The sequence below is a fragment of the Saccopteryx leptura genome, chromosome 10 (genome assembly GCF_036850995.1).
Source record: "Saccopteryx leptura isolate mSacLep1 chromosome 10, mSacLep1_pri_phased_curated, whole genome shotgun sequence".
Classification (NCBI taxonomy): Eukaryota; Metazoa; Chordata; class Mammalia; order Chiroptera; family Emballonuridae; genus Saccopteryx; species Saccopteryx leptura.
This window is the reverse complement of record NC_089512.1, coordinates 56,982,988-56,996,259: the sequence shown is the minus strand read 5'-3', so window position 1 is coordinate 56,996,259 and position 13,272 is coordinate 56,982,988. Positions and strand designations below refer to the sequence as shown.

The following is a 13,272-nucleotide window of genomic DNA, read 5'->3' as shown; positions in this document are numbered from 1 at the left end:
GATGGCTGAACTGTGGTGGCGCAGTGGATAAAGCATCGATCTGGAAATGCTGAGGTCGCCGGTTTGAAACCCTGGGCTTGCCTGGTCAAGGCACATATGGGAGTTGATGCTTCCTGCTCCTCCCCCCCTTCTCTCTCTCTGTCTCTCCTCTCTCTCTCTCTCTCTCTCTCTCTCTCTCTCTCTCTCTGTCTCTCCTCTCTAAAATGAATAAATAAATAAAAAATTTAAAAAAATATATATATATATATTTTATTTTGGAATAATTTTTATTTATAGACATGTTACAAAGGTGGCACAGGGAGTTTTCTATAAATGCAATCCCCAGGTTTGCAAACAAGATAGGTTTTTTGTGATTTATTTTTTTATAAATAAATTTTTATTTTAATGGGGTGACATCAATAAATCAGGGTACATATATTCAAAGAAAACATTTCCAGGTTATCTTGTCATTTAGTTCTGTTGCATACCCATCACCCAAAGAGAGATCGTCCTCTGTCACCCTCTCCCTCTATCCAGTCTTCTTTGTACCCTTCCCCCCCCCCCCCCCCCCCCCCCCCCGGGAACCACCACACTCCTGATGGACTCTGTTTTCTTTAGGAGTGGGAGATGAGAAGGATCTGTTTCGAACTCCTTTTCCTCCTTTGGGCCTGCATTGTTCTCCTGATGGCAGCTGAGTAGCCATTTTAGCTATCACTTGAAAGAGTCTAGAGCAGCAGTTCTCAAAGTGTGCACCAGGGCGCACTGGTGCACCCTAGAAGATTTCCAGGTGCACCCTATGGTATTCCAGAGAAATATGTGCCTGTTGGGGACCATAAAACCAACAGGATTTTTGGAGTTTAGATTTTTGGGGGACAGAGGTGTGGGGAATTGGCTGTAAGTTGACAGTCTGTCCAACCCCCCACCTCACTTGCCTGATTAGGTCGCAAAAGGCTGTTAAGCTGTGGTGTTGGATTGTTTACACTACCTTCCATGTTCCCCAGAAAGACTGGAGGCAAGTTTGTTCTATCCTTTGTTTGGTGTCAAGTTAAAATGATATTTATGGTGGGGGTTTTCTGCACTCAACACAATTAAGAGTAAAAAGAGAGGAATTCTTCAATGTATTGATGAGGAAATGAGAGTTTGCCTTTCAAATATATGCCCAAACATTGAAGAAATCGCTAGGACACATCAGGTTCATGTTTCTCATAAACACGAGACTAACACATTCATCCCGGGATCTGCCGAATTTACTAAATCTATCTATCTATCTAAAGATAAATTTTTGTTGTTTTATTTTTTAACCCCCTTTTTACGAATTCTAAAAAGCAAAACAAAAAATGTAACATAAAAATGTTTTTTAATGTCAGAATAAATTTAATTTTGTATTTATTTTGTTTAATTACCATAAAAGCATGCTTAGACTTAATTTTTTTTCTTTAATATTTGACTTATTATAACATGTTTCTCAGAAATTTGTATATAGTGCACCTACAATTATTTGTAGTTTTTTAAATGTGCCCCGACTTCAAAAAGTTTGAGAACCACTTGGTCTAGGGGTCTTCAAACTTTTTATAAAAAACGCCCACTTTTGCAGTGCTGGTCAACCAAACAGCGCTGCGATTGGCCCACCATGAAAGCTGGACCGCCCACTAGTGGGCCCGCCGCCACCACCAATCCCCATTAGAAAGTAAGCACCAGGAGGGAAGGGAGTTTGTCCGCCTGGCACATGGTAGGCAGCCAACAGATATTTGTAAAATGAATGACCAATACTTGCAAAGCACTTGGAACAAGTGCTCAATAAAGGGAAGCTTCCATGACTATTGTTGCCCGGACCCGGAAGTTCCACAGAGTGGAGCCGAGGCCGGGAGTGCGCGCATGACTGGGCGGAACCGCTCTGGCCGCCTGGCGCCTCGGCTCTATGGCGAGTCCTCCCGAGACCGCGGAACCGCTCGGCCTGCCTGGTGCCTGGGCTCTGGTGAGCCTGCCGGCCCACCGGAGCATGCGCGGAGCGGCGCCGGCTGGGATCGCTATGGCAGCAGCGTCGCCGTGAGTCCGGCCTTCGCGCAGGCCGGCCGGCGGTCTCTGCAGCCGGGGCACCGCAGCTTCTCGGGCATGAGTTGGGCCTCTCGCTGTGGCTCACTGTCCTGCTTTCTGCCGCCGCACCCCGACTGTTGCCCGCGCCAGGAACATGCCCCTGGCCGCCTACTGCTACCTGCAGGCCGTGGGGAGAGGCAGCTACGGGGAGGTGACGCTCGTGAGGCACCGACGGGAGGGCAAGCAGGTCGGCGGAATTGGGGGTTCATTAGGGGGCGGGGCATGCAGGGGTCGCTGAGGGCGCTCTCCCAAGATTAGGGCCCAGGGTGGTCTGAAGGAGACACACCTCCGATGGCACGTCCTCAGGGCTGGTGTACCAGACCAAGATGAGGCCATGTCTTTCTGTAGTACGCACTCCGAAGGAACACCCTTGTAGTTTTTCTTTGTACTATTAATTGGTGTGTTTGAGCTACACACTTTTTCTCCTGTTCAACAATTTCGCGAGATCATGCATTCCCAGGCCCTTAACACAGTTACAGCCCCGTGCATCTTATCTCGAGATGTCACTGGAGAAAGCCCAAGTCCAAGGGGAGCCTCTCCCTCCTCAGTTCTTGCCATGCTCGGAGCATGAATTCAGGTGAGAGACACTGTGCAGCGCTGAAGTAAAGCAAGCAGTTTATTAAAGCTATTCGCACTTGGCACAAGGCACTAGCAGGCAACTCAGCCTGAGTGCACTGCCAGTTGGGGTCTTTGGAGTTACATGCTCTTAGCTTCAGGGCATTGTTTCCTCCATGTTATCAGGTCTAAGGGATAGGGTTTCAAGGCCCCCCTTCCTTGTTGTTGAGACTAGCAAATAGTGTTTCAAGGCTGTTTGGATATCTGGTGATTTTGTTTTAGCAAACTTTAAAACCTTGCTGACTCCCTCCTTTAGTGGGTGAGATTCTCCCACCCCCCTTTTTCACCTCTCCCTTTTTCCTGTCCTGGTAATTGTCTATCCTGCCTAACAACTCGACTCATCACCTTCCTGCCAAACCTTTTCTTGTGATCCCTGATGACTAGTTCCACCAACCAGCCAGTTGCCCACTGTTGGACACCTGGGAGTCATTCTTGATGTCCCTCTTACCCTCACCCCCATTCTTCTGTCCATTGAGCCAGCAGGCTCTTCTCCATCTCCATGGGTACCACCCTAATCCAGGACATCATTATCTATAGCAGGGATAGTCAACCTTTTTATACCTACTGCCCACTTTTGTATCTCTGTTAGTAGTAAAATTTTCTAACTGCCCATCGGTTCCACAGTAATGGTGATTTATAAAGTAGGGAAGTAACTTTACTTTATAAAATTGATAAAGCAGAGTTACAGCAAGTTAAAGCATATAATAAGAATTACTTACCTGGCCTGACCTGACCTGTGGTGGCGCATTGGATAAAGCGTCAACCTGGAAACGCTGAGGTTGCCGGTTCAAAACCCTGGGCTTACCTGGTCAAGGCACATATGGGAGTTGATGCTTCCTGCTCCCCCCCCCCCCACTTCTCTCTCTCTCTCTCTCTCTCTATCTATCTATCTATCTCTCCTCTCTATAATGAATAAAAATCTTTAATAAAAAAAAAAAAAAAAAAAAAGAATTACTTACCAAGTACTTTATGTCAGATTTTCACTAAGTTTGGCAGAATAAATCTTTATAAAACAACTTATTATAGTTAAATCTATCTTTTTATTTATACTTTGGTTGCTCCGCTACCGCCCACCATGAAAGCTGGAACGCCTACTAGTGGGCAGTAGGGACCAGGTTGACTACCACTGATCTAGGTAAACTCTTCTTGCCATGGTCTCCGACTGGCCTTCCCTGCTATATGACTTGCTCTTCTCCAATCCATCACTTCCAACGCAGTCCAAACAATCGTTATAAAACATCTAATGTCACTCCTTTGGTTAAAGCGTTTTATACCAACCTCAGATAAGGAGCCAGTTCTTTAATGTGGTTTATAAATAGGGTGATCATATAATGCATTGTACAAATTGGAACCAGTTTGAAACTGAACAGAGGTACCATTAATAATTACACCAACACAATGAGACTACCCTGGACCAGCTTAGAGATACCCTCCTAAGTATAAAGCTCTCATCTATTCTGCATTGTCAGGTGCTAGTCACTCTGCCTGGAACAAAAGCTCAGGCATAAGAATTATATTTTTTTAGGCATAATAGATTTATTCAGTAGGCAAAGGTGTGTGTGGGAGGGGGAGGGGTCATTGGTTCTTTTTGAGTGAAGATGGGGTTCAAGCTGTAATAATAGCACCTCACATTTGAGCAATAGTTCACATTTTATGAAGCACATTTAATTATGTGTTTGTTAAGTAATTATCTGGTCCTTTGATTGAGAGCAGAGTATTAGATGTGAGAGAATATTGACTTTTTTAAAAGTGGGAATAATTTTGTATGTTGAGGGTCAGTGATAGTTAAACTTATTGGACTGTGGACTCCTTTGAATATTTAATGCAACCATGGATCCATTCTTTCTGCAAGAATTTTTTTGTGACCCCCCCACCCCCACCCAGCTATAAATCTAAACTGTAAAAAGTACTATTGGTGATAGCAACTGCTTTTTGTGAATAATAAAATGATTAGATTATTGGACAGGTTCCAGAAGATTAGTTTTGAGGACCCTCAGGAGAACCCTAAATACTTCTGAACCTTTAAAACTGTATGTTTATTTGTGCATTGCAAAAACATGTTTTCTTTGTAGTATGTCATCAAAAAACTGAACCTCCGAAATGCCTCCAGCCAAGAGCGGCGAGCTGCTGAACAGGAAGCCCAGCTCTTGTCTCAGCTGAAGCACCCCAATATTGTCACCTACAAGGAGTCGTGGGAGGGAGGGGACGGTCTGCTGTACATTGTCATGGGCTTCTGTGAAGGAGGTGATCTGTACCGAAAGCTGAAGGAGCAGAAGGGGCAGCTTCTGCCTGAAAGTCAAGTGGTAGAGTGGTTTGTTCAGATCGCCATGGCTCTGCAGGTACTTTCCAGACTTGGCATCCTACTTGCTCCAGGGGGGTGGAGGGGGTGGCAGGTGGATTTTGGGGAAATTCTTTCCCAAATGTGTATGTAAAAAATGTATTTTTTTTAAATCCAGTTGTGAAGTGGACTCAGTTGCTCATGTTCTAGCATTGTAATGTTACTGGATGAGTGATACCCATATTGAAATAGGTATAGATTTCATGTCTAATTGGAGGGGAAGCCAATTTTCTATTTACTTAATATTTACACCAAAGACCATTTTAAGGGCCCGGAGTCAACAGAGAGAAGAGAATGACCATGTTTGTTATCAGCTGGTCATCTGTGTCATACTGAAAAGTTATTGGGCTAATTAATATGCTTAAACTGTAGGGATTTGGGTTTTAACCCCGTGGCACAGTGAGTGGAAATGCAAAACTTGTTTGTGATTTAATATACACATATTCAAGAATGAGATTGTTTATGAAATACTCTGGAACTGGGCTAAATTGTCCAGAATTAATCACCTTTGTAGTTTAAATTCTAGGATACTTTCTCTGAGTAAAAATGAACTTGTTATGTTTGAAAATACTATTAAACTGAGTATTTTATGAAACTGAGAGGAATGTGCATCTGACTTTTATATAAGTTGTTTTTTCTACCTTCGGTAGGAGTTTGTAAGCATGTTTTTTTAATTGGATCCATATAATTCTAAATGGTATAATGGTTAATGAACAATTGTGAAGTATACTGGACAAATTAATGCATGGAATTTAATTTTTTTACTTTAGAAAGTTGTAAATTAGACTTTTTATTTAGAAACTATAAAACAATAGTGTTTTGATATCTAGGTAACTAAGCTCTTTAACTCGTGCAATTAATTGATGGTACATAAGAAGTCATGAGTAAAAAGGTAGATAAGTACTTATATTTAATGAAATTTTATTTCTCTTTTCAGTATTTACATGAAAAACACATCCTTCATCGAGATCTGAAAACTCAAAATGTCTTCCTAACAAGAACTAATATCATCAAAGTGGGTGACCTAGGAATAGCCCGAGTGTTAGAGAACCACTGTGACATGGCTAGCACCCTCATTGGCACACCCTACTACATGAGCCCTGAATTGTTCTCGAACAAACCCTACAACTATAAGGTAGGCTTGGGCTGTGTATGCCAGCTCAGCTGGTCTCTAAGGCAGCATTCATAATTTCAAAGCTCATCAGAATAGTTATGTCTAAGAATTCTCTGTGAATTGGTTTAAGGAAAATGCCATTTCTTTTTTAAGAGAAAAAATGTTAAAGCATTCTGATATATAACCATTTACTATTTTTCTTTTCTAGTCTGATGTTTGGTCTCTGGGATGCTGTGCTTATGAAATGGCCACCTTGAAACATGCTTTCAATGCAAAAGACATGAATTCTTTAGTTTATCGGATTATTGAAGGAAAGGTAAAGAATATTCTGTAACTAAGGGTTTTTATTATTTGGAGCAAGGTTTATTTAATGCAGCTTTATAATTAGCTACTGGCAGAAGTGAGTAATCATTGATGTTGGGAAGATAATTAAGAATGGTGGGTCCCTTCTGTAAGGAAGGTTGAACTGGAGCAGAAAGAATCAATCATTTCTTAATATTAATTTGTAAAGGTGGCTTAATGGTTTCAAGAAATTGGCCTTTTGAAAACCAGTATCTTTAGCCACAGGACATGCCGGTGCCCTGAGAGACTATTGGTTGTTTCTCCCAAGCAACTTATGGTTAAATTGAGCCCTCTCTGTTTGAACTTGTTCCTTTTCACAATTATTAGCAGCCAGTTAGTAATTGCAAAAAGCATTGTGTATGGTATAAATGCCAGAATGGCCAACTTTATATGTTAGTTGCATGAGATCAGTCGCCCTATGTAGTGTCAGGCATCCACACACCAACAAGTTTAAGGCCATAAATCACCTACTGATTTTATTACTACACCAAGACTCATTTAATATTTTAATTTGAAAAATACAAAAAAAGTAATATTTGCCCATAATTCTACTACTTAAAGACTCAAACAAGGAAAGAATGAGGCCCTAGCCTGGTGGTTTCAGTGGATAGAACATCATCTTGGTACGCTGAGGTTGCAGGATTGATCCCCTATCAGTTCACATATAAGAAGCAACCAATAACTACACAAGTAAATAAAGTGGAACAACGAGTTGATGTTTCTCTTTCTCTTTCCCTTCCTTTCTCTTTCTCTCTCTCTCAAATCAATGGAAAAATTAAAAAAATAAAAAGATATGGTCTGTTGGCCATTTCATAACTTAAGGAATGTAATGGTCAATTCATTAGAAAGAAACATAAAGTAAAATAAATAAATAAATAATTTAAAAAAGTGAAATTCCCTTCTATTCATTTTAATCCCTGTCACCCCCATGATACAAATGTTGGTATGCTTGAAGTTGTCCCAGAGGCTCTTGACACTATGGTTTTTTTTGTTATTATTATTCTTTTTGCTGTTCTGATTGGGTGTTTTTTGTTTCTTTATATTCCAAATTGCTGATTTGATTCTTGGCTTCATCTGCTCTACTGTTGATTCCCTGTAAATTATTCTTCATTTCAGTTAGTGTCTCTTTCATTTCTGATTGCTTCTTTTATTTTTCCATTGATTTGAGAAAGAGAGAGAAAGGAAGGGAGAGAAAGAGAAACTTCGACTTATTCTTTCACTTAGTTGTTTCATTTAGTTGTGTACTCATTGATGGCTTCTCATATATGCCCTGAAGGGGGTGTCGAACCCTCAACATCTGCACACTGGGATGGCACCTTCTTCACTGACCTGCTTAGCCAGGGCCGTGTATTCTTCATTTCTGACTGTCTTTTTTATGCTGTTGAAGTTCTCACTAAACACATTGAGCATCTTTATAACCAGTGTTTTGAATTCTACATCTAGTAAATTGCCTATCTCTATTTTATTTAGTTGTTTTCCTGGAGTTTTGTTCTGTTTTTTTCTCAGGGGCATATTTCTTTGTCTTCTCATTTTGGCAGCCTCCCTGTGTTTGTTTCTACGTATTATGTAGAACTACTACATCTCCCAGGCTTTGTAGAGTGGCCTAATGTAGTAGGTGTTCTATAGGGTCTAGTAGCACCGCCTTCTTGATTACTCACTTGAGGTACATTCCTCCATGTGGGCTGCGTACACCTTCCTATTGCAGTTGAGCCTTGATTACTGTTGGCAAGTCAATGGGAGGGATTTACCCCAGCACAATCAGTTGCAAGGACTGGCTGTCGCCACTGACCTCTGACCACAGTGCAGGATCAGCTGTGCGGGGGTCCACCCCACAGAGCAGAACTTAGCTTCAGACGGCCCTGGTGCCCACTGAATCCACCCCTTTGAGTGGGTTTCTTTTGGAGTTGGTTGGATGGCAGTGCTTCAACATGGTCAGAAGCTGTCCACTGGGTATGCTGGCTCTGGGGCCTTCTGGGAGGTGCAGACCAAGTTCAGCTGCTGCCTGTGTTCTACTCGGGGCCACCCAGCATGAACTCTAAGCAATCTTCAGATGACTGCTACTTGTGCTGGGTTTGGAGGTGCCCAGGCAAGGACAAGCTGTGAACCAAGGCTGGCCGATGCTAGTGCTGCCACTGGAGCCACTTAGCAAGAGCTACAGGGCTCACTGAGCCAGCTGCTGTTTGTTTGAGTGATTTTAGGAAAGTTTGAAGCATGAGCCAAGACAGGCCATTTGTGTAGAAAAGCCACTAGAAATAGCTTGTGTGGGCCCAAAATTTGGATGGGGTGGTGCCTCAGGGAATCTCCAGGGCTGGGCAAACAATGTGAGCCAGGGTGATGAAGTCTCAGGGATGGTGCCCGCTTGCTGGCTGTGTGGGAGGAGGGCTCAGAAAAGGAACAATGGCCCCTGTCAGCACTTTTTTCTGGGAGAAAGTTGCTCCCCAGCTCTTGTCCTGGTGGTGGACAATTTAATTCCACCCCATATGTCCTTGGTACTTTTCAAGTTAACACATTACTGCTAGAGCTCAGAGGGAGTGAGTCTGAATAAGTCCATGTGTGGTCTGCCTGGGCCCTGGCTGGTTAGGTTAGCACATTTTGTCCTGAAACTCCAAGGTTTCAGGTTTGATTCCTGGTCAGGGCACACACGAGAAGCAACCACTGAATGTACAAACAAATGGAACAACAAATAAATGCTTCTCACTATTTCTCTCTTTCCCTTCCACTCTCTGTCTCTCTAAAATCAATCAATAAAAATTTTTATTAAAATAAAAAAAGAGGAACTGCCTGAGAGTTCTGCAGCTCTCTGTTTCCCTCAGCCTCAATCTCTGCTACTTTTTTTTTAATTGATTGCTTCTAGAGAGACAAATGAATGGGGAGGGAGAGAAGGAGAGAGAGAGAGAAGCATCCATTTGTTGTTCCACTTAGTTGTGACTTAGTTGTATACTCATTGGTCACTTCCTGTATGTGCCCTGACTAGGGATCGAACCTGTAACCCCGGTGTCTTGGAATGATGCTCTAACTGACTGAGTTAACCAGCTAGTGCCAATCCCTGCTGGTTTTTACAGCCAGAAGTTATGGGGACTTCTCTTCCTGGCACTGGAACCCTGGGATAGGGGGCCTGGTGTGGTGCTGGGCCCCTTGCTCCTCAGGGGGGACCTCTGCAGCTGAGATATCCCTCTCAATTTTGATCTGCCACGTATGGGTAGGAGACCACCCTGTCCACATCTCCACTCCTACCAGTCTCGATGTGGCTACTTCTTTAATTCCCTAGTTGTAGGACTTCCGTTCAGCTAGGCTTCAGGCAGTTCTGAATGACGCTTATCTTGTAGTTTAGTTGTAATTTTGATATGGTTGTGGGAGGAGGCAATTATGCTGGCATCTTGATCAGAAGTCTCATGCCCTTATTTCTGAAGGAAGGAGTCCTCAAATGGGACTGCTAGTTTGAAGGATATACTTTTATAATCTTACAGCTTGCTGTTACAACCAGGATATCAGTATGCTTCCAGTAGACTAATAAACTGGTTATTTTATCCTCATGTGGATGACTTTAAATAAATGTGGAAAATTTTACCTTCATCTACTTTGCTTCCAAGACCATTAGTCATAATTGCAGTATTATTTCTCTTTGTAGCTGCCACCAATGCCAAAAGCTTATAGTCCAGAACTGGCAGAACTGATAAGAACAATGCTGAGCAAAAAGCCTGAAGAACGACCCTCTGTGAGAAGCATCCTGAGGCAGCCTTATGTAAAGCGCCAAATCTCCTTCTTTTTGGAAGCCACAAAGGCGTAAGATACTTCCCTTGCAAATAGCTGGGCTCTATAGGTGGAATAAAAGAGGGTGGCCTCTATAATTTTAATGTGCAAGAACTTATGGTGAGTTTCTTTTAAACATAAAGTGAAATTGCATGATTAGAACATGCATTGAGATTTGCTTAATTGCTAAAATCAGAAATTGAGAGAACCATTTAACATTCTTCAGAGGGTTTCAAGTCACATTGAGTATGATTCTTTTAAAAAGACATGTGTTTTAGAAACCATATTAAAATAAGAGATTATCTAAGAAACCTATTACATTATTTACTCTGTAAAATAATAGTCACATCTTAAATATAGTACTCAGATTTCTGAGACCTCCATCAGTTTCTATCTTCACTCATAACTTCTCAAGAGAAAAAGAATTTCTTACTTTGACTTGTAGGTCCTACCTTCACTAAACAGCTATTCCAGAATCTAAGATTTAGGTCTGGACAAAGTCTTCACAGTCTCTGCCTTGTGACATGTTCAATTTGGGAGGCAATGCTAACAAGGCCCCATGGGATAAAGGACCATCTTTTTGTTTATATTGCTTCTAATTTCCCACTAAACAGAACTTTTGGCCTTCCATCCACAGTGCTGGTCTTCATGTTCCCTTTGAATTTTCTAGAGCTTTAACTCAGTTGTAGGAACAGCACACCAAAACAGTTGGGATATTATATGTACATTTATTCTACAAGTCAAGGCTGAGTATGCCAATCATTGTTAGTCTCAAACTTGGCAAAGCAGCTGTGGTGGTAGTATAAACATGTGAAACTTGAAGGTGAAATTACTCTGGTACTTCTGTGCATGAGGTAATTTCTCAGAGATTTTTTTTATTTTGGAATAATTTTGTATTTATAAAAATGTTGCAGAAATAGTACAGAGACTTTCTGTGTAGCCACCACCCAGTTTCTCCTACCCGTTACCATGGAACATCTGTTAGTACTAAGAACCTATCATCTGTACCCTACTGTTGACTAAGCTCCAGACTTAATTCAGTTTTCCCGCTAATGTCCTTTTTCTGTTCCAGGATCCAGTCTAGGATATTATATTACATTTAGACCTCATATCTTCTTAGTCAGGTTGGGTGTGGGACAGGTTTTTTTGTTTTTGTTTTTTTATTTTTCTGAAGTCAGAAATGGGGAAGCAGAGAGACAGACTCTTGCATGCACCTGACTAGGATCCACCCGGCATGCCCACTAGGGGGTGATGCTCTGCCCATCTGGGGAGTTGCCCCATTGCAACGGAGCCATTCTAGCACCTGAGGTGGGGGTCATGGAGCCATCATGAGCACCTGGGCCAACTTTGCTCCAATGGAGCCTTGGCTGCAGGAGGGGAAAAGAGAGATAGAGAGAAAGGAGAGGGGGAAGGGTGGTGAAGCAGATGGGTGCTTCTCTTGTGTGTCCTGGCTGGGAATCGAACCCAGGACTTCCACATGCCAGGCCAATGCTCTACCACTGAACCAACCGGCCAGGGCAGGTCTGGGACAGTTTTTACTTTGTTTTTCATGACCTGGATTGTTTTTGAAGAGCACTGTTCAAGTATTTTGTAAACTATCCCTGGTTTTCAGAAGAATATTCTCTATAAATGAAGTGGTTCTGTAAGGGAATGTAGTACATACACACATACCTTTCATTTTCATTATATTGATAATAACTTTTCCTTTTCTTCTTAATAAAGAAAAACCTTCAAAAATAATATTAAAAATGGTGACTCTAAATCCAGGCCTGCTTCTTCAATGGTTTCTGGAAAGGCAGAATCAAATCTTGAAGTAGTTCCCCTCCGGCCGCACTCTTCCAGTGGCTCCAAGACGTGTGTAACGGTATGTTTCTTTTAAAGGGTACGTGTGTTAGAGACTGTATTAAAACGACAGGTTATCTAAGTAAGTTATTTTATGTAAAATTAGACTTTACTGGAGATTCTGCTGTGTAATTAATTGATTTTGTACTGTAGAGAAAGAATGCTGGTGAAGATGATTTCATTTAGCCCACTTTATCCAAAGTGTGCTGTCAAACTGTTCATGAAGTCAGTGCTGTAATAACTTCATTCTAAGAATTTTTTTTTAAAGAGAGGCAGGAAGGCAGAGAGATGAGGAGTATCAACTCGTAGTTCCGTTACTTAAGTTGTTCATTGATTGCTTCTCATACACACCTTGACTGGGGGACTCAAGCTGAGCCACTGAACCCTTGCTCAAGCCAGCGACCTTGGGTTTCAAGTCAGTGACCTCTGGGTTCAAGCCAGTGACTATGGGATTATGTCAACGATCCCACACTCAAGCTGTCGACTCCGTGCTCAAGCTGGTGAGCTGTCACTCAAGCTGGTGATCTTGGGGTTTCGAACCTGGGACCTCAGCATCCCAGGTTAATGCTCTATCTACTGCACCATCAACCAGTCAGACTAAGAATATTTTTTATTGAGGTGAAATTTATATAACAAAGTTAACCATTTTAAAGTGAACAATTAAGTGCATTCGGGACATTCACAATGTGTGCAACCATCACTTTTATCTAGTTCCAAAACATTTTCACATCACCCCAAAAGGAAACCCCATACCCATTAACTAGTTATCCTCATTCCTATCCAGTCACTGAAAACCACCACCAACATGTTTTCTGTCTCTTATGGATTTGCCTGTTCTAGATACTTCATATAAATGGAATCATACAATATGTGACCTTTTGTGTCTTGGCTTCTTTCACTTAGGATAATGGTTTTGAGGTTCATCCACATAGCATGTAGCAATACTTTATTCGTTGTTTTTTTTATATATATATATATATACATACATATATATATATTTTTTATTTATTTATTTTTTTTTTTACAGAGACAGAGAGTGAGTCAGAGAGAGGGATAGACAGGGACAGACAGACAGGAACGGAGTGATGAGAAACATCAACCATTAGTTTTTCATTGCGCATTGCAACACCTTAGTTGTTCATCAACTGCTTTCTCATATGTGCATTGACCGCGGGCCCCCAGCAGACTGAGTAGACCC

At 41.9% G+C, this 13,272-nt stretch overlaps 1 protein-coding gene across 5 annotated transcripts in view; it reads left to right on the top strand.

The window, feature by feature from the left end:
- Nucleotides 1–1,915: 1,915 nt before the first annotated feature.
- The window catches only part of NEK4 (NIMA related kinase 4), a 64,845-nt gene continuing 53,488 nt past the window's right edge, over nt 1,916–13,272 (top strand). For all 5 annotated transcript variants that reach the window (XR_010747214.1, XM_066351217.1, XM_066351214.1 and 2 more), the window contains exons 1-6: nt 1,916–2,260; nt 4,761–5,027; nt 5,964–6,161; nt 6,349–6,456; nt 10,111–10,265; nt 11,955–12,096. Coding sequence is in view for 4 of the 5 variants with exons in the window: in XM_066351217.1 (XP_066207314.1) it covers nt 2,168–2,260; nt 4,761–5,027; nt 5,964–6,161; nt 6,349–6,456; nt 10,111–10,265; nt 11,955–12,096 (963 nt within the window). In the remaining variant the exon portion in view is untranslated. The remainder of the gene's footprint in view (nt 2,261–4,760; nt 5,028–5,963; nt 6,162–6,348; nt 6,457–10,110; nt 10,266–11,954; nt 12,097–13,272) is intronic.